At 43.3% G+C, this 17559-nt stretch overlaps 1 protein-coding gene across 4 annotated transcripts in view; it reads left to right on the plus strand.

Moving 5' to 3' along the window:
- cita (citron rho-interacting serine/threonine kinase a) overlaps nucleotides 1-15781 on the plus strand; it is a 37315-nt gene extending 21534 nt beyond the window's left edge. For 2 of the 4 annotated variants that reach the window (XM_076754052.1, XM_076754024.1), the window contains 26 exons: nucleotides 476-673; nucleotides 902-955; nucleotides 1578-1775; nucleotides 2137-2330; nucleotides 2458-2593; nucleotides 2730-2834; nucleotides 3135-3275; nucleotides 3500-3607; nucleotides 3724-3916; nucleotides 4406-4567; nucleotides 5858-5995; nucleotides 6344-6524; nucleotides 6627-6718; nucleotides 6849-6953; nucleotides 7165-7334; nucleotides 9788-9868; nucleotides 9983-10118; nucleotides 10365-10504; nucleotides 10639-10731; nucleotides 10864-10972; nucleotides 11147-11275; nucleotides 11433-11513; nucleotides 11632-11710; nucleotides 11959-12141; nucleotides 13063-13450; nucleotides 14152-15781. In XM_076754052.1, the coding sequence (XP_076610167.1) occupies nucleotides 476-673; nucleotides 902-955; nucleotides 1578-1775; nucleotides 2137-2330; nucleotides 2458-2593; nucleotides 2730-2834; nucleotides 3135-3275; nucleotides 3500-3607; nucleotides 3724-3916; nucleotides 4406-4567; nucleotides 5858-5995; nucleotides 6344-6524; nucleotides 6627-6718; nucleotides 6849-6953; nucleotides 7165-7334; nucleotides 9788-9868; nucleotides 9983-10118; nucleotides 10365-10504; nucleotides 10639-10731; nucleotides 10864-10972; nucleotides 11147-11275; nucleotides 11433-11513; nucleotides 11632-11710; nucleotides 11959-12141; nucleotides 13063-13450; nucleotides 14152-14175 (3618 nt within the window). In that variant the 3' untranslated portion in view covers nucleotides 14176-15781. Of the gene's footprint in view, nucleotides 1-475; nucleotides 674-901; nucleotides 956-1577; nucleotides 1776-2136; nucleotides 2331-2457; nucleotides 2594-2729; nucleotides 2835-3134; nucleotides 3276-3499; nucleotides 3608-3723; nucleotides 3917-4405; nucleotides 4568-5319; nucleotides 5344-5857; nucleotides 5996-6343; nucleotides 6525-6626; nucleotides 6719-6848; nucleotides 6954-7164; nucleotides 7335-7734; nucleotides 7780-9787; nucleotides 9869-9982; nucleotides 10119-10364; nucleotides 10505-10638; nucleotides 10732-10863; nucleotides 10973-11146; nucleotides 11276-11432; nucleotides 11514-11631; nucleotides 11711-11958; nucleotides 12142-13062; nucleotides 13451-14151 lie in introns of all 4 variants that reach the window. The other 2 variants (XM_076754045.1, XM_076754035.1) reach the window with 2 other exon arrangements.
- The last annotated feature ends 1778 nt before the right edge of the window (nucleotides 15782-17559 follow it).

Raw genomic sequence — 17559 nt, forward strand, 5'->3', positions numbered from 1 at the left:
TGTGAGAGAGAGAGAGAGAGAGAGAGAGAGAGAGAGAGAGAGACACCAAAAGATAGCAGCTTTTTTTTTTATTTACTCGGCTCAGGCACTGTGGAAGAAAGAGTTGTGATGGCAGGAAAAGCCCTGATTTTTGTAAATTGTATCCACATTTTGGCCATTTCTGCTATTTCCGTGTGTTGCAGGATTCTGTTTTTATTATCAAATTCCACGATTCATCCTTGTTTTCTGCATCACGGAAATCATAGGGCCCTACAAAAGGTTTCAAGCAGTCGTCTATGTTGATTTGAACCCAGTTTTAGATTCCCTCCCAATTTCAGAATCACCCTGATGTCCTAAAACGACTACCATCTGGTGCTCTGAGCAGGTTAAAAAAATGATGAAAATTCTGCAAAAACAGTCTGTTTCATTTCTGATTTACACTGTGATACACACACACACAGCACACAGCATTCACCTGAGTCCTCTTTCCTTGTAGATGGGCCTAGAACACGAGGAAGAGAAGCTGGAGATCAAGAGACAGGTGTCAGAGTTGACCCTTTCCCTGCAGGAGCGCGAGTCCCAGATTAGCAGCTTGCAGGCTGCGCGTCTCGCCCTGGAGAGCCAGCTGCAACAAGCAAAGACTGAGCTGGAGGAGACCACCGCAGAGGCTGAGGAGGAGATCACCGCCCTCAGGGTAAGGCAAATGTGCAAGCACATATGTGTGCAATCAGAGTCACTCATAAAAACACAGGTGCACATACGTTCAGAACAAATGTATTTAGATATAGGCAATCTGTATTATGCATGCAGTCCAAAGAAAAACAAATTTAAATAACGCTGTCAGCTTCACATCATTCTTCATTTAATGTAGCAGTCTGTTGTGTTTGTATTTTTGCTATTCATTTGCTCTTGTTTCTCACAGAATCACAGAGATGAAATTCAGCGCAAGTTTGACGCCTTGAGAGACAGCTGCTCAGTAAGTGCTGCCACAGCCTTTTGTCTCTGCTTTCAGCAGCAGCAGAACAATTTTCAGAAGGTTTCAAAAGGCCTTTGAATGTATAGTGATTCATGTTCAACTCTAAAGCTCATAATGTAGTAATACAGTCAGCTGAATCAAGTACTTGTGAAAGACAGAAGCACAGCTTGCTTTCAGAGGGCAATTTCCAACCTTGCCCAAACACTTACATACATACACATTTTTTTACATTAACACATTTACTGTACATAAATGGATGACATTAAGAACACCTACATGTAACAATAATATAATGCACAACGTTCAACAAATCACCTCCTTCAACTTTCAAATAGCTATGAGGTGCAATTTGATGTTTGGCTCATTTCGTTTAATATACTTTTCCTAATTCCTACATGGCAAACATAAGTCTCTTGGGTGGGATTTTGGAAGCAACTTCACTATCAGTGCACACATTAATTAGTGTCCTTGTCAAGCTGTAAACCTTTAGTAGGCCAGTTCTGTTACTTGATATGATCCTCTCTCCCTGGCTCTTGTGTCCAGAACCAAAAAAATACTGTCATATCTGTTCACTTCCAGAAGCAAGGCTAACACCTCGCTGTACCTGTCTGTTTTGCCTCAGGTGATCACTGACCTGGAGGAACAGCTAACACAGCTGAGTCAGGAGAATGCCGAGTTGAACCGCCAGAACTTCTACCTGTCCAAGCAGCTTGATGAGGCGTCAGATGAGCGGGAGGACCAGCTGCAGCTCAGCCAGGAAGTGGACAGGCTGAGGAGGGAGGTGGCTGACCGCGAGATGCACCTCAACAACCAGAAACAGGTATCTCACACACACACACACACACACACACACACACACACACACACACCAATGCTTGAAAGCTCTTTCAAGCTCTCCTGCAGTATTGGTAGACATAGTGGAAATGTTAAAGCTATTGTGGACAATTACATTTTTTTCAGTGTGTTATGTTTCAGCTAGACGTCAGACTGTAATAAGTCAACTTGTGTTTCTTGTTATTTATCCTCATGTTACAGACCAAAGATGTGATGAATGTTTAAACCTCATTATACAGAAACTGCGTGCTGTCCATGAAAATGCCGGCGAGACAACAGTCACGTGTTTTTTCCCAAAAGCTGTGAAAGATGTTCTCTTCGGTCTGCTCTTTCGTTTATCATTCCAGAACATTGAGACATTGAAGACCACATGCAGCATGCTGGAGGAGCAGGTGGTGGAGCTGGAGTCCCTAAATGACGAGTTGCTGGAGAAGGAGAGGCAGTGGGAGGCTTGGAGAGGTGCCCTGGAGGATGAAAAAAGCCAAGCCGAGAGACGCACGAGAGACCTGCAGAGACTGTTGGACAATGAGAAGCAGAACAGGTAACATACAAGCATGAACACTGTGTACTTACACTGTCATTATACACGAGACTGACTGCAGTATGCCGTTCCATATATGCATTAAAATGTGTTGCTGTTGTAAGACTTGTTATTATGCTGGTCACAGGCTGCGTGCAGACCAGCGCAGCTCTGAGTCTCGCCAGGCAGTGGAGCTGGCAGTCAAAGAGCACAAGGCTGAGATACTGGCTTTACAGCAGGCCTTGAAGGAGCAGAGACTGAAGGCTGAAAGTCTGTCTGATACTGTGAGTTACTTACTTAAGCGTCTTACTTATGGTCCAACTATAACCCCCTTAAGTTAAACAACAAATATGTCTTTAAATACATTCTGTGTTTGTGGAATTCAACTTTTAATTGTGACAATTTAACATGCTCTCACAGCTCAATGATCTGGAGAAGAAACACGCCATGCTGGAGATGAATGCCCGCAGCTTACAGCAGAAACTGGAGACGGAGAGAGAGCTGAAACAGAGGCTGATGGAAGAGGTAGAAATAATAAAACACACATCTGTATTCATTAGATTTAAGTTACATTTATGTGATGGACTTGTCCCCTATAACTGACTCATTCAAAAACACAAAACCAAGCCGACTGTTCAAAGAAATATATTTGAAATACTTTCATGTAACATACATTTCTTTAAACATCTGGCAAAAATCTGTTTGGTTTGTTTGAGACACATCTTCTCTTAATTGATTTGATTATATTTGCTACCACTCTGAAATGTGCCTGATTTTTAAATCAGATTTCCTAATATAAATATCTGTGTGCTGGTGTCCCCACAGCAGGGGAAGCTGCAGCAGCAGATGGACCTCCAGAAGAGCCACATATTCCGTCTGACCCAAGGCCTGCAGGATGCCCTCGACCAGACAGACATGCTCAAGACCGAGAGGACCGATCTGGAGTACCAGCTGGAGAATATACAGGTGCTCAGTACAATAGCTTTGCAATTTGATGAAACACAGCCGTCTCTAGGGAGAAAAAGAGTCCTAGTTAGACGTAACAATAGAGCGAATAATGTTGGCAAGTAACAAGGTATCTTGGGGACAGAGGAAAGAGGAATCCTAATTCATGTGCTCTCAAAGGGAATTCTTTTAATGTTGTATTCAGAGGTATTTCCTTCTCTGAAAATCTGTTTTCCTTCCTGCAGGCTGTCTACTCCCATGAGAAGGTGAAAATGGAGGGGACCATCTCCCAGCAGACCAAACTCATTGACTTCCTCCAGGCCAAAATGGACCAGCCCACAAAGAAAAAGAAGGTCTGGGGACCTTTAAGCCAGATTAAATTGCTAAACAGCTCCTATCTAAGAAAAAAAGAAGAAAAAATGTGTGTATTGTTTTGATCTGTATAGTAAAACCTTCCCTTTGCGAACAGGGTATATTCGGGCGGCGGCGGGAGGATGTAGGTACCACGACTAACGGGGCGCTGGCTCCACAGGCCCAGCCAGCGGTTCCCCTCCAGTACGGTGACATGAAACTGGCTTTGGAGAAGGAACGCTCAAGGTGTGCAGAGCTGGAAGAGGCTCTGCAGAAGATGAGAATAGAGCTGCGATCCCTCAGAGAAGAGGGTAGGTCCTCGAGTCAGACAGCACAGTTACTGCACCAGATGTGAGACAAGCTTTGTATCTTATTGAATTCTTCGGCAGCAAGGAATGAGATGATCCTCTGAAGCTGGATTACCGTCCATCCATAGAGAGGGGCATAGTGTGGGTAATGGTTGTTGACTCAGAGTCAGAGGTGTTGAATTAACTCTGGAAATCATGTGTTTTAATCAGAACTCATACCAGCATACAGTTGGTTTGGCCATCTGAGATGAGAAATGACAACCTAAGTCATCTCAGGAAATCCTGTGTCGTGCCTCCTCCCTTATCTGTTCCCAGACAAATTTTCACAGAGTTGCCATGGCAGCATCCTGCTCTATTACCTACACCTGCCAGGTCCTATGAGATTCATTTCAGAATCTGTTGATTTTTCTGGTAATGGAGACAGATTTTTTTGAGTTTATTAGCTGTTATTTATCTAACACTAGGACGTTTTATTTGTTTATGGCGACACAGCAGCTCATTTCAAAGCCCAGGAACATGTGGCTCCCTCCACGCCAGCCCAGGCTCGACATCAAATCCTCATGTCAGCCATTGTTAAATCTCCAGAGCATCAGCCCAACGCCAGCAGCTTGCTCAATCCCTCCACCCGCTGCAAGGAGACCTCCACACCTGAAGGTCAGTCACATACACACGGACTAGCAAACAAACACACAGGGAAACTCACTCGCTGCTGGCTCCAGCCTACCAACCTGAATTTCAACCCAGGACCTCCTGTTTTGAAGCTGGTGTTCCCCCCCACAGGAAGTCCTCACCTTATGCTATCACTGTCAACACAAATGGACTCTCGGTTCACTTATTTTGTTTATGTGGTGTGTTTATGTGTGTGTTCTCTGTATGGCCTGTCTCATAAAGCAGGGTTACAATGTTAAATAAAACTGGATAACTGTTTTCAGTACATGTTAAACCTGGATTTCGCTCCAACCAGGGACATGGACTGAAGTTAAAAAACACAACACCACACAAACTGTTTTTATTCAGTGTGCATTTATCCAACCAACATTGTAATCCTGCTTGGGTCTGTCTCACAAAGTAAGAATAGTGGATTAGCCAGGTAACACTGGTTTTAATCCAAGCTTATTGCTATCATAAAGCTAAACTACCCTTTTTATGAGGATGATCACCATGGAAACTGAATCTTTGCTGCATATATCCTAGCGGTGTAGCAGGATCAGTGGATCATATCAAAATGTGTAAACAGCCCATCTCCAAATAAAACACTGTTTTAGCAGGTGTTTAGATAACAGTCGGCTGACTGAGAGGAGCTTGCTTTGTGATTCAGGCTCCTGACTGTCCGTGTTCCTTTACTGTCACGTAGCTGTCGTTAGACTGCTCTCTCCTTTCTGTCTCTTTCCTCTTGCTCCTCACAGAAAAGAGGAGGGTCACCTTTGAAAGTAAGTTAGCAGTCAACACAAGGTGTCTTCTCACATGCATGAGCTCATCTACATGCATGTCATGCTGTATACACACATGCTTATATCAAACTGTACATGTGTCTCATTGTGGCGTCATCAAGCTGACTGTAACTTGAAGAAAGACTTTATTCTTTAAAGTCAGGTTTGACGTGATGTGCTTATTGTTTTGTTAGCATTGTTCCTGGAGGCGTGATTTAGATAGCATATGGTTGGATATGGAGCTTTTCAAACAGAAGCATTTTAATGCATCCCATGCTCATTGGCATGCATAATCTGACTCTGACTGACTATATACCTGAACATTGAGATGCCTAAAACCTGCTCTTAGAAATAATTTATTCATTACTCAAATTGCCCCCATGTTGCTTGAAAAAAACAAATCTCATGAACTTCCTGCTGACTTCTGTAGTGATTTAACAAAATTATCATGGTGTCCAATTTCTTTGTCAGTAACGCCTATCCCTGCTCCTCTTCTTCCCTTTTTGCATTGCAGAGTTTGGTCGTCGTGTGAAAGAAAGAATGCACCACAACATCCCTCATCGTTTCACTGTGGGCCTCAACATGAGGGCTGCCAAGTGTGCCGTCTGCCTGGACACTGTGCATTTTGGACGACAGGCTGCCACTTGTCTAGGTTTGTTTCCCGCACTGCCGCTGAATATGAAGATTAGTCTCTGAAGTTGGAATCAGATTTCTCTTGTTTTGGCTGTCATTAAAATCCCTACCGTTATGAGTCCTAGAAAAGAAAAATATGCTGTTTTATATTCCCAAAGCGCACAGGGCACGCATGATGCTGTGAAAAGCACAGTAGCCTTCCTCTTGTCATTGTCAGTTGTTGTGATAACAGTAATAGAATTGATGATAGTTGTTTGTGCATTTTTGCTATGTTAACCCCGAACGCTCTATACTCTGCATATAAAGACCTATTCAATAAACTCAAATTAGCATTTTTTTTCACCCCCCCTTTCTTGTTGTATTATAGAATGTCACACCCTGTGTCACCCTAAATGCTCACCATGTCTTCCGGCCACCTGCGGCCTGCCAGCTGAGTATGCCACTCACTTTTCAGAGGCTTTGTGCCGAGAAAAGGCAAACTCTCCTGCGCTGCAGGTCAAAGAGGCCAGTGGGCATGTTCGCTTGGAGGGGTGGATGAAGCAGCCTAGGTAACCTCTGACCTCAGTTGCTTGCTACCATACAGTGGCCATGTTTTATATGTTTTTGCACAGCTTTGACAGAAGTGTGCTTTTGTGTGTTTGCTCACACAGAAATGGCAAACGAGGCCAGCAGGGCTGGGAGAGGAAGTATGTGGTGCTGGATGGAACCAAAGTCTCCATCTATGATAATGAGCCACGAGAAGGTTGGTGCTTTTTTTTGAATGGCTGTATTTTCACTGGTAATAGAACAATAAATGTTAAACTTCTGGGTTACCGTGTTGATCAGTACAGCAGTTGCCAGTATGAACAAAAATGTTAAATAATGTCTTCCAGACTGTATAAAGGTTGAGGAGGAGTTTGAGCTCTGTCTGCCTGATGGAGAGGTGACTGTTCATGGAGCTGTTGGAGCCTCTGAACTCATCAACACTGCCAAGTCAGGTACTGGATCAATACCAGATAATCCTGCTGCACTCAGCCCGTTGTAGGATTTTAAGTGTATCATCCTCTCCCCAAAATTTTAACTGGATCTGCAATTCCCATCAATACAAAGTATTCAAAATACAACAAAATGTTGACAGTTCTGCTCAGCCGTGGAATTAAGCTGTTTGTAAGATAGCCAACCAGTCAATCTTTCTGTGTGTGTACGCAGACATCCCCTATGTGCTGAAGCTGGAGTCACATCCCTACACCACCTGCTGGCCAGGCCAGTCCCTCTACTTCATGGCTCCCAGCTTCCCTGACAAGCAGCGCTGGGTGGCTGTACTGGAGTCTGTGGTGGCTGGTAGCCGTGGATCGCGAGACAAAGTGGATGCTGATGCTGTAAGTATTGTGTGTGTATGTGTGCGTGTGTTTTGTATTTTTCTGCTTATGTCAGGCCTGATTGGGTTCAAAATCTGAGTTTGCCTGTCGGATATATAAGAAAGTCAGCCCAGTGTCCCTTTTATACAAGAAAAACTCACTTATTATTCACATTTCAAGTAGTAATTTTACCCAAGGGTGGCTGTATTGTATGAGGTGAAAAATGGGTAAAATATATTGAATGCCTCCATTAAACATCGAGCCAGTGCCTTCACTTCTTTTTCTCTCCCTCCCTCTTCTTTCTCTCTGCATGTTCTCAACATCCACGTCTCCTATTTGTGTGTTGTCATCGTCTTTGTTGATGTGACTATACTGTGCGTTTGTATCTCCATTCAACTTGGTTGTGTGGATCATATTATAGGCAGGTGTTTCTAAAAGACAGAAGAACCTTTCCCCTCTGGTTCAGGTACAGTAAGTAGCTGCATGAATGCTTGGGCTTCAGGTGGCCGACCGGCTGAGCATGCAGTAGCTGTACACATCAACGCACACAACACTGATGCTGTTCAGTGCAGGTCAACGCAGTCCCAGGCTGAGTTATTGAATATGTTCCATGGAAGGAGCTGGAACACGGAAAGCCCTGTGAAACACAGCTCCATTCAGTGATCACACATGCACATCAGTTATATCACACACTCATAAACTTGCATAGTGCATGGATGTGAATAGTCACTGCTATGCACCTCTGGCCTGGTGTCACATGCTATGTCATCATGCATGCTTCTGCAACGGCCGTGCACTGCTGGAGCCCCCTTCACTGAAGCGTGACAGACACTCCTTTAGCAACCTAAGCTTACCTTCAGTCTGCAGGCTTCTGCTGTTGGTGTTTGTGTGTTTATTGCTGTTTTGGAAGCGGTTCCTCATTCTACTTAAATTCTGTGGTAAATGAACCCGGGAATAGTGGCACGTTTCTCAGAACCGTATGTCAGCGTCAGTGTTATCCCTCCCTTGATAATTTTATTACCTATTTGAATATGCTTTTAAAGGACAGCTTTTTGCTACACAGCAAAATACACAACATGGCTAAAAGTCTTTCTGGGAAAGATTTTCTCCAATTCGTCCCAAAGTTGTTTAATCGGGTTGATGTCAGGGCTCGTTGCAAGCCAGACAAGTAAAGTAAGTAACTGGGGAAGCCATTTCTTTATGGACCTTGCTTTGTGCACAAGGGCATTGTGATGCTGTGACAGGATTCAAGGAATTTATTGTCATATTTATTAAAATACCACCAGTTCATTTCAGTATAATGAAAAATTTGTGTCCTGGCTGCAATCTAATCAACATGTATATACACAGTATACAGTCGCTATCACACCGAATTACACATGCTCTATAGTGTTGCAGTGTAAACTAGTACATGAAAATGAATATCACAGTGGGCTAGTAGCGACCTGCCCCTGTGCCCTACAGAGAGCTGAAAACTCTTACTTCCTGAGGGTGAAAGCCTCTTTAAAATGAGTGAGGTATGCCTTGATGCTACAATCTCTGCCACGATGGTAGCAGTGAAAATAAGTGATGGCCTGGATAAGTGTGATCCAAAAAGCCTTGTCCAGACTGCTGTCACAATGTTTGAATCACGTTATTCTCAAAAATATCTCAAGCATTAATGTTTTCCTTTATTGGAAACAGCTCCAGACAAAAAGTATGTTCAAGTATGTGGATGTTGTCTACATACTTTTGGCCACATGGTGTGTGCATTTTTAGTCTCACCCTGTTTCGACTCAATTGGTCAATTTCACACTGCAGCACTTAATCAGAATTAGCTGTCTGGAATAAAATGGTCATCCATACTGTATAGCCTGAGGTGAACAGCATCCATGAAGCTTTGAACACTGATAATAACCTAAAAAAGACACTTTATGAACTAAACTACTTTCCATCGCCCAGAAAACAGTTGCACATCTTAAACATGCTGACCGAACTGTGTCCGCAGCCCTGAGCATCGGGAACTCTCGAGCACCAAAAGTTTGCATCGAATGCTCGCTCAGTTCCATGTCTTATTTAGGCACTCTTTGATTTGATATTGTAATTTAGGTTATTTTTTTATTTTTAAGTTTATTGTGCATTGTACTGTATTTAGAAATGGTTTTATTTATTTGGGGTTGTTTGTGTTAAGACAACATTAAAAAAATTAAGTCTGCCCTATTTGAGATCCTTTTTTTGTGTCAGTTAACTGGTTCAGACATCCCAGCTTACATCTGAATTTAATTTATTAATAGTGAAGGATGAATTAACTCATTCAACGGCCCTCTGGCTGTCATCCTTGCAGGTTCACATTTTGTTGCTCTGAAGCAGCTGATTTGTGGACGATCTGCCTAACCTGCCCCTCCCTCTGCTCCGTCTCTCTCTCTCTCTCTCTCTCTCTCTCTCTCTCTCTCTCTCTCTCTCTCTCTCTCTCTCTCTGAATCTTGTCTTAATAGAAACTTCTGGGTAATTCTCTGCTGAAGCTGGAGGGTGACGACCGCTTGGACATCAACTGCACCCTGCCTCTCACTGACCAGGTACGAGGACAAGCCCTGCACCATCAACAGGATCATGATGAAGTTGCCTTTTTATGCTTTTGTTACTCTGCTGCACGTTTCATATGTTAAGCTCTTATGAATCCTTTCCCTCAGATTGTGTTGGTCGGCTCTGAGGAGGGTTTATATGCTCTAAACGTCATAAAGAACTCTTTGACCCACATCCCCGGGCTGACCTCGGTCTTCCAGATCCAGATCCTGAAGGAGCTTGATAAGCTGCTGATGATCACTGGTCAGTGCATGATATTACATGGAGGCCATTGTACTCAATCAGAAATCAGTAATTTAGTCCTTTTATTACATTATAGCTAGTATAGCTTACTCTAGACAAGTAGGATCATATTATGGTTCAGTCTTAAATAGACCTTTAGCTGGTAACAGTCGTGTGTTTGTGCGTGTGTGTGTGTGAATGCACTGAAGTAAACAGGATATTGCTTGCGTTCCTGATCGTACGTGGTGTGTTTGTTGTGTCATCCAGGAGAGGACAGGGCCTTGTGTCTGGTGGAGATCAAGAAGGTGAAACAGTCTTTGTCTCAGTCCCATCTCCCAGCTCAGCCTGACCTCAATCCCTTCATCTTTGAGACTGTCAAAGGATGCCACCTCTTCTCCTCTGGAAAGGTGGGTCAGGTTGTTGTCACTTACACAGAGGAGAGTCCTTCGACTTCCACTGTTCAGCCATTTAATGAGCTTAACATCACACTAATGGCAAGCAGCGTGCTCTTACTGACTGCAGTGCTGTTCTTTCTGTACAGATCGATAATGGGACCTGTATCTGTGCTGCTATGCCCAATAAGATTACAATTCTGAGACATAATGAAAGCCTGAACAAGTTTTGCATCAGAAAGGTGAGTGGGCCTTAAATATTGATAGCTGAATGATATCGTCATGAAGATGGAGCAAAGTTTTAGCAAAGGAGATGTTCTGTTTTGCTTCAGGAAGTTATGGATTTGGAAACAAACTTTGGTTTGTATATGCAGGAGATCGAGACATCGGAGCCCTGCAGCTGTATCCACTTCACTGGCTACAGCATCATCATCGGCACCAACAAGTTCTATGAGATTGAGATGAAGCAGTATGTGCTGGAAGGTAGGCCGCCCACCACTGTGATTATTTGTACGCATCCTGTGCTGATATTACTTTTTAAAATGATGTTTCCTGTCAACCAGACGGTGTTCGAAGCAAGTCTACACGTTTGTGCTTCTGTCGCTGGGCGCTTTCGACATTCACACCTGAACGAGCTGATGTGATTTCTCTCTACAGAGTTCCTGGATAAAAATGACGTGACGCTAGCTTCAGCCGTCTTCGCTGCATCCTCCCACAGCTTCCCCATCTCCATCATCCAGGTCACCACGGCTCCACAGAAAGACGAATACCTGCTCTGTTTCCATGGTTAGATGTTTATTTTCTGTCTGTGTGGGCACACATGTACAGTATGTTGTGTATGCAGTTGAGCACGTAAACACCAGGACTAGTGAAGGAACCAATCTGGAGAAAATCTTCACTCATTATCAACGTTTGCATATGATATGTGGAACTCTTCTTGCAGAGTTTGGTGTGTTTGTGGACGCGTACGGCCGCAGGAGTAGAAGTGACGATATCAAATGGAGCCGTCTGCCTCTCTCATTTGGTTAGTGCCAATCAGAATTTCTTCCATGTCACTTTCAAATTGTCTTTCTTTCTTTCTTTCTTTAATGGTCAATTTATGATATTTCTAACATGATCTTAAATGGGTTTTTGGTATTCAGCCTACAGAGAACCCTATCTGTTCGTGACCTACTTCAACTCTCTGGACGTTATTGAAATTCTGGGACACGCTGCTTTGGGGTAAGATTGCCTTCTGCCTTTGTCAGTACCAGAGCATCAGTTTTTCAGGGTTTAGACTAATTTGTTTTTTCCCAGTAACCATCATCATCATTTTATGGATCTTTGCTTAGCGTCATTACATATTATAGTGATTGAACTGTTAATTTCCCATTACTGCCAGGGCTCAGTAACCACCTCAGTGAGAATCATCCATTTCAGTCACTGCTGTTTCAAAGCATAAACTGTCTGATGTTCTCATCTCTTTCAAGGCCCCACTCATATGCACACCTGGACATCCCAAACCCACGCTACCTTGGCCCAGCCATCTCCTCTGGTGCCATCTACCTGGCCTCTTCCTACCAGAACAAACTGCGGGTCATTTGCTGCAAGGGCAACCTGGTCCAGAACCAAGAGGGTCCAGGAGAGCTGCAGCGGAACGGCTCCGGACGCAGGTGAGGACGAACACTATTTGTTCAACCTGCTTCAGGTGACACTTATGTCTCTTTCCTCAAATACATAAATGAATGAATGAATTAACAGAATGCACAAATAAGCTGTACCCCTAATCCATAACTCTGAATTCATTCTGTATTTAATTGGCAAATCAAGAATTTCGGACATCCCGTCAAGGTTTGATTGACACCTGCGTTATTTGCATGTTGGTACATAAATGTGCATTTTATTTATTTTGCAGTTTACTTGAGCATTTTATTTATTCATTCGTTTATTTTTTGGTGACGTCTGATCTACACTGGTGTTGTCGAAGGGTCAATGGGATGAGCTGGCACTGCTGGGCACAGGTTGGCATCAGGTGGTGATGGTTAAATTGTGGCCTTTGTGTTTGATCTAGTTATAAAACAGGAGCATAACACACTCATTCTGCTCTTTACAGGAGGAAGAGTTCATTTTTTATCTGTAACAAATCCTGAGATATGCCTTTTTAAATTCAAATGACTTTTTAAAATGCCTCCTGTCAAATGTACTGTGGAAAGGAAAGTGTTGAATAAAGTCTGACTCCCTGCTTTTACGCCCTGAGACTGGTCTATTACAGTTTGAAGCTCACTAACAACTGAGCCGTTATTACTCACTGCGCTGATTTGAAACGTGGCTTTGTAAGCCAGTCAAAGCTTTGCTCTTTAGTCACTCTATTCTCATTTAGAAAAGCAAAATGAGTAGGTGGGCTCAGTATCTTCTAATTATGAATAACAGTGCGCTGCAGCTCATCACATGAGCTTGATTGTGAGTCCATCATCCTCTCCACTTCTGCTGACTGACCTGACGGTGCCCAGCAAAGCCCATGACCCGATCACAAAATCCCTTTTCCTTTGACCAATGCTCTCCTCCGTCTGTACGCCACGGTTCTTCCCTATCAGCCCTAACAAGCGTGGCCCTCCTTCCTACAATGAGCACATCTCTAAAAGGCTGGCAGCCAATCCTCTAGTTCACGGAGATCCTGGAACACCTCACCGCTACCGAGAAGCTCGCACGGAGTTTCGGCGGGACAAGTCCCCCAGTCGTCCGCTGGAGAGAGAGAAGTCTCCTGGCAGGATGCTGGAGAGTCGGATAGTGGGGTCTCCAGGCAGAGCAATGGCTGACCCCCGGTTAGAGCGCTCCCCGGGCAGGGCCATGGCAGACCCCCGAATGGACCGCTCTCCCGGCCGGATGATGGACGTTCGTAGGGAGAGGTCCCCCGGGCGATTCGAAGAGCGCCAGAGGCTTCATACTGGCTCTGGCCGTACGCCCATAAACCCTGTTAACAAGGTTTGTCAGTCATTTTTCTTGATTTTTACTGTTCTGCACTTCCTGTATGCAGTTGATGCCCTACTGTTACCTCTCAATGACAGTGATGGGGACAAAACTCAGACATTCGATCGACCTTTTCCGTCCAGACTGAAATATGCAAACATCTCTTGGTTGAATAGCCGTGAAATTTTGACAAGACATTCGTGATCCCTGGAAGATACATTCTGATGACTTGATTGTGACCCCACCTTTGTTTTTTGTGACATGTTTTGACAATTATTTGATGGATTGTCAATAAATTGGCTACATGTATTTATGGTGCCTAGAGAGGGAATACGGGGGACCTTTGATGTAGTGCTGCCAGCCGGCTGACGTTGCTGGTTTTGAGGCAAACCGACAGCCATTGGGTGGATTGCTGTGAAATTTGCTACGGATATTCAAGGACCCTCGAGGATACATTTTAATAACTCAGACTTTTTAATCCAGCGCCTCAATCAGGTCAAAATTTCTGTTTGTCTACAAAACTACTGACATTCTTTTCAGCCTCAGCTGTACTTTGCATCAGTGTTTATGAGCAAATGTTAGCAGTAGGCTAAGCAGGCTAGCATGTCAAAGACATGTTATCGTGGCTGTAGACTCTTTGTTTTATTATTGTATGTTTTGGTTCCAGTTTTCATTTAACATATTTCAATTATATTGTTTTTAACTTTGTCCCACAGGTATGGGACCAATCATCTGTTTGAGAGGGAGAGAGCAGAGCCACATGCCCAGCATGGACAGAGAAAATTCATCTTTGAAAAGGGATCGAAGGGAGCAGAGAGCCAGTGAGAATGTCACCAACTTATGATGAAACACTGCCACACTTCAGTTAGGCCTGACAAACCCACGGAGGAAAACAACCGCAGCCGTCAGAGCAGAGATACAACGACAGAAATAAATAGATGTCATGAGAATCAGGTTCATTTTCTCTACGAACTGACCCCAATCAATAAAGGTCAACAAAATGCCATATGTAACAATCTTTTGAGCAGGGTTTTTTGAGATATATGTGAGTATGTGCTCTGATAAGGGTTTAGTATTGAATTCGACTTCTTCCTCAAAAACAAAATCGGGGTTATGAGCTCTCAAATTTAGACCTAACTCGGTGGGTTTTGCTAGTTCCAGACAGTAGTGACTATGATAGATAAGCACAGCCGTAGCAACTTTAGCTTACAAGTCAATGCCAACATATTTACAATGTCAGCCTCCAGTGAAAATGGCAGAATTTCACAGCAGTATTAATGCATCTAGCTCCTTTCCACACTCAGCCCCCTCCACAGTAGCCACAGACCAGGGCAGGAGAGTACTGCAGATCGAAAAGCGTTTCCGGCTCCTCTCCTCCTCCTGCGCCAACATGTCAACACACAATCATTCTCAGCTGCTTACAATCATCCTCCGCTGACCTCAGTCTTCTGTCGAGACTGCGGTCAGTCACGGTGACAGGACTTGGCTGGAGCACACACAAAAACGAAATAAATGCACCCTCCCTGCCCTGTAGAACCACACACCAGATGACTGTCTGCCCTCAGATAGGTCGACACTAAAACTGCACTACCCACAATCCTCAGCAGGACTTTCTAATCCTTCAGAACGCTATCTGACTGTAAATAGACAAGACATAATTTTATATATATTGAGAAGGAATTTCAAGGCTGGATAAGCCGTGTCTATTTTTGTTAAAGAAAAAAGTGATTATGTGTCCTCTTGAATGTCCAATGAGTATTCTTTTAACATGTCCAAACATCCTTTATCAAGTGAGTGATTGTATCTGGATCCAACTCGTGTATGCACTTCCATCTGTCAAAGGCGAAACCTCAGTGCTGAACTATATGACAGGAGGGTAAAAAACAAAAGAAAAAAGATCATGTTTGAAGCTTACAACATAGTACTTGAGCATTTCTTTTTGTACAATGTCCCTTATATTGTATATAACCCAAAACTGTTCAAGGTGAAGATGAAAATAATCTTTGTTTTTGTTTTCTTTTTCTGATTCGTAAACGGCATGGAAATGTATATCTGAAACGAAACGGAGTGTTGTCTTCTGCTTCTGCCTCATTTGGGTTATATTTTAATTCCACGATTCTACAACGAAGCACGTGAATAACCTCTCCTTTCTTTCATCTGTTATCGATTTGCACAGTAAAAATCTCTCTTTCGTTCATTAGGGCGCTCTTGGCAAGTTAAACAGCCAGTCTGACCTTAAAAGACAAAATCCATCCAAATATTTGGCTCATTGTCCAGGTGCTTGCACTTGACTAAGCTGATTTTATTTCTATACAAAATATCATAATTTGATTTATGGAAATAAAACTTTTTTTTTGGTCATGTTTTTAGATTATACACAGATGACGTGCCACACTTTAACAGTAGGCGCTCAATAGGAAGACGTTTCTTCAACTTTCTGAATCCTCTGTGGATCTTTAGATGTAAAAATCTTCCTGAATGTATTTAAGCCAAGCAGATAGATCCATTGGTCACTGAACAAAAAGCACTCTATGCTACAGATTGCACAAGTTTTCCACGGGCCTCGAAAGGAATCTCCACAACAAAGGTTTCCCATCCTGTTTTATTTTTCTGTTCTTTTTCATTTGTTTCTTTTCACATGATGCTGTAACGCTGGATATGATATTGATGTCTGCTAACAGATGTTTTATTAGCATTCCCTGTAGAGATTTTGTCACAGAATATTAAATATTATAACCATTGTCTTTCACTTCTACTTTACCTCCTTATGTTGTGCTTGTGTGTTTCTGAATAAACATCATCTGTCTTTAGATATTACAGATTACAGACAGAAGAGAAAGCCATTTCCCCCTCTTGCTCTCACTTGGGGCTGCTTGTGAATTGACCATTTGTCCACATCCATTGTGTTACAGGAGGTTAGTCTATTTATAGGTGTCTGATCCCAGCGCTCAGCCAATGCGGCAAAGGCCTGCCATTCCTGTCACGGTAGCTGCCGCCACTGCTCGGATCAGAAACTGAGAAGAGCTGAGGGAGAGACGTTTTCAACAACAGCATCTGCTCCATCGGTTAACAATAACTCTTCTAATTCTGACCTCCGTGTGCACGTGTGAGACGACACCACTGACTTCTGCCGTTAGTTCATCAACAGCATTTTATGCCACAGTGGGTGCAGCGAGGGAGGCTCTCAGCGCCTCTCTTTATATAGATCAGCCACTTGCGGCTTCACCTCCTAACCCCGGCCCATTCAGCTCATTTTCACTGACTCACTTGTCTTGACCCGGGAGCCACAAGTGATACTGGATGACTTGTTAATGGTGCAGAGACATAGCACATTGTAAGGATGTGTTCAGTGTCAGCAGTGCTGCACTTGAGAATGTCACACCTACTGCTGTTGACAACACTGAGCTTAGTACTTCCACAAGCTCTTTAAAGCTAACACTCAGCGTAGCACAGAAGTAGATCGGAGAGGTCCTTTGATGCGGCTACGTCTTTGGCCCCTTTTATGAAATTAAAGAGTCAGTGTTTTACAGGCAGAGTGAACAGCTTGAGCCGTGGTCTCATCTGCAGGTTCCAATGGAGGTGAGAAAGTTTCCAGTCGAGCATTTCATTGGCACAAATCTCAGCCAGTGCATTTACCTTTGAATGAATAAATGAGGCCTCACAAATAGTGTGTACTATTTGTGCTGTGCCATACCGTGCTGTGACAATGTCAGGGAAAGGTAAGCTGGTGCCAGTCATGTGAAGAAGCATGAGAGAAATGTGACAAAGGTTGGCGGTAACACAGTCCTGACAGGTCAATGAATTGCACTAAATGAGCTGCTGATGTTCACGCTCTCTCATCATGTCTTGTATCCAGTGAGGACAAGAAATGATTGATATGCACATAACATTAAATCAAAGGCTGATTAAGATTTTGTTGGTGAAAGCAGGTAAATTCACTCTGAAAAATCCACTATTTGGACACAGACTTTGAGTGCTTGGTTTTCAAAACTATTGTGGGTTAAAGATCTTTGAAATCCAGTTCTTCAGACTGACCTGTTTCTTATCATCTGTTGGACTGGTAAATGTTTTTACCTGTGAACCACATACAAAGCACAGTATATACTACAATAATTTATCATTTT

This window comes from Chaetodon auriga, chromosome 2 (assembly GCF_051107435.1).
Source record: "Chaetodon auriga isolate fChaAug3 chromosome 2, fChaAug3.hap1, whole genome shotgun sequence".
Lineage (NCBI taxonomy): Eukaryota > Metazoa > Chordata > Actinopteri > Chaetodontiformes > Chaetodontidae > Chaetodon > Chaetodon auriga.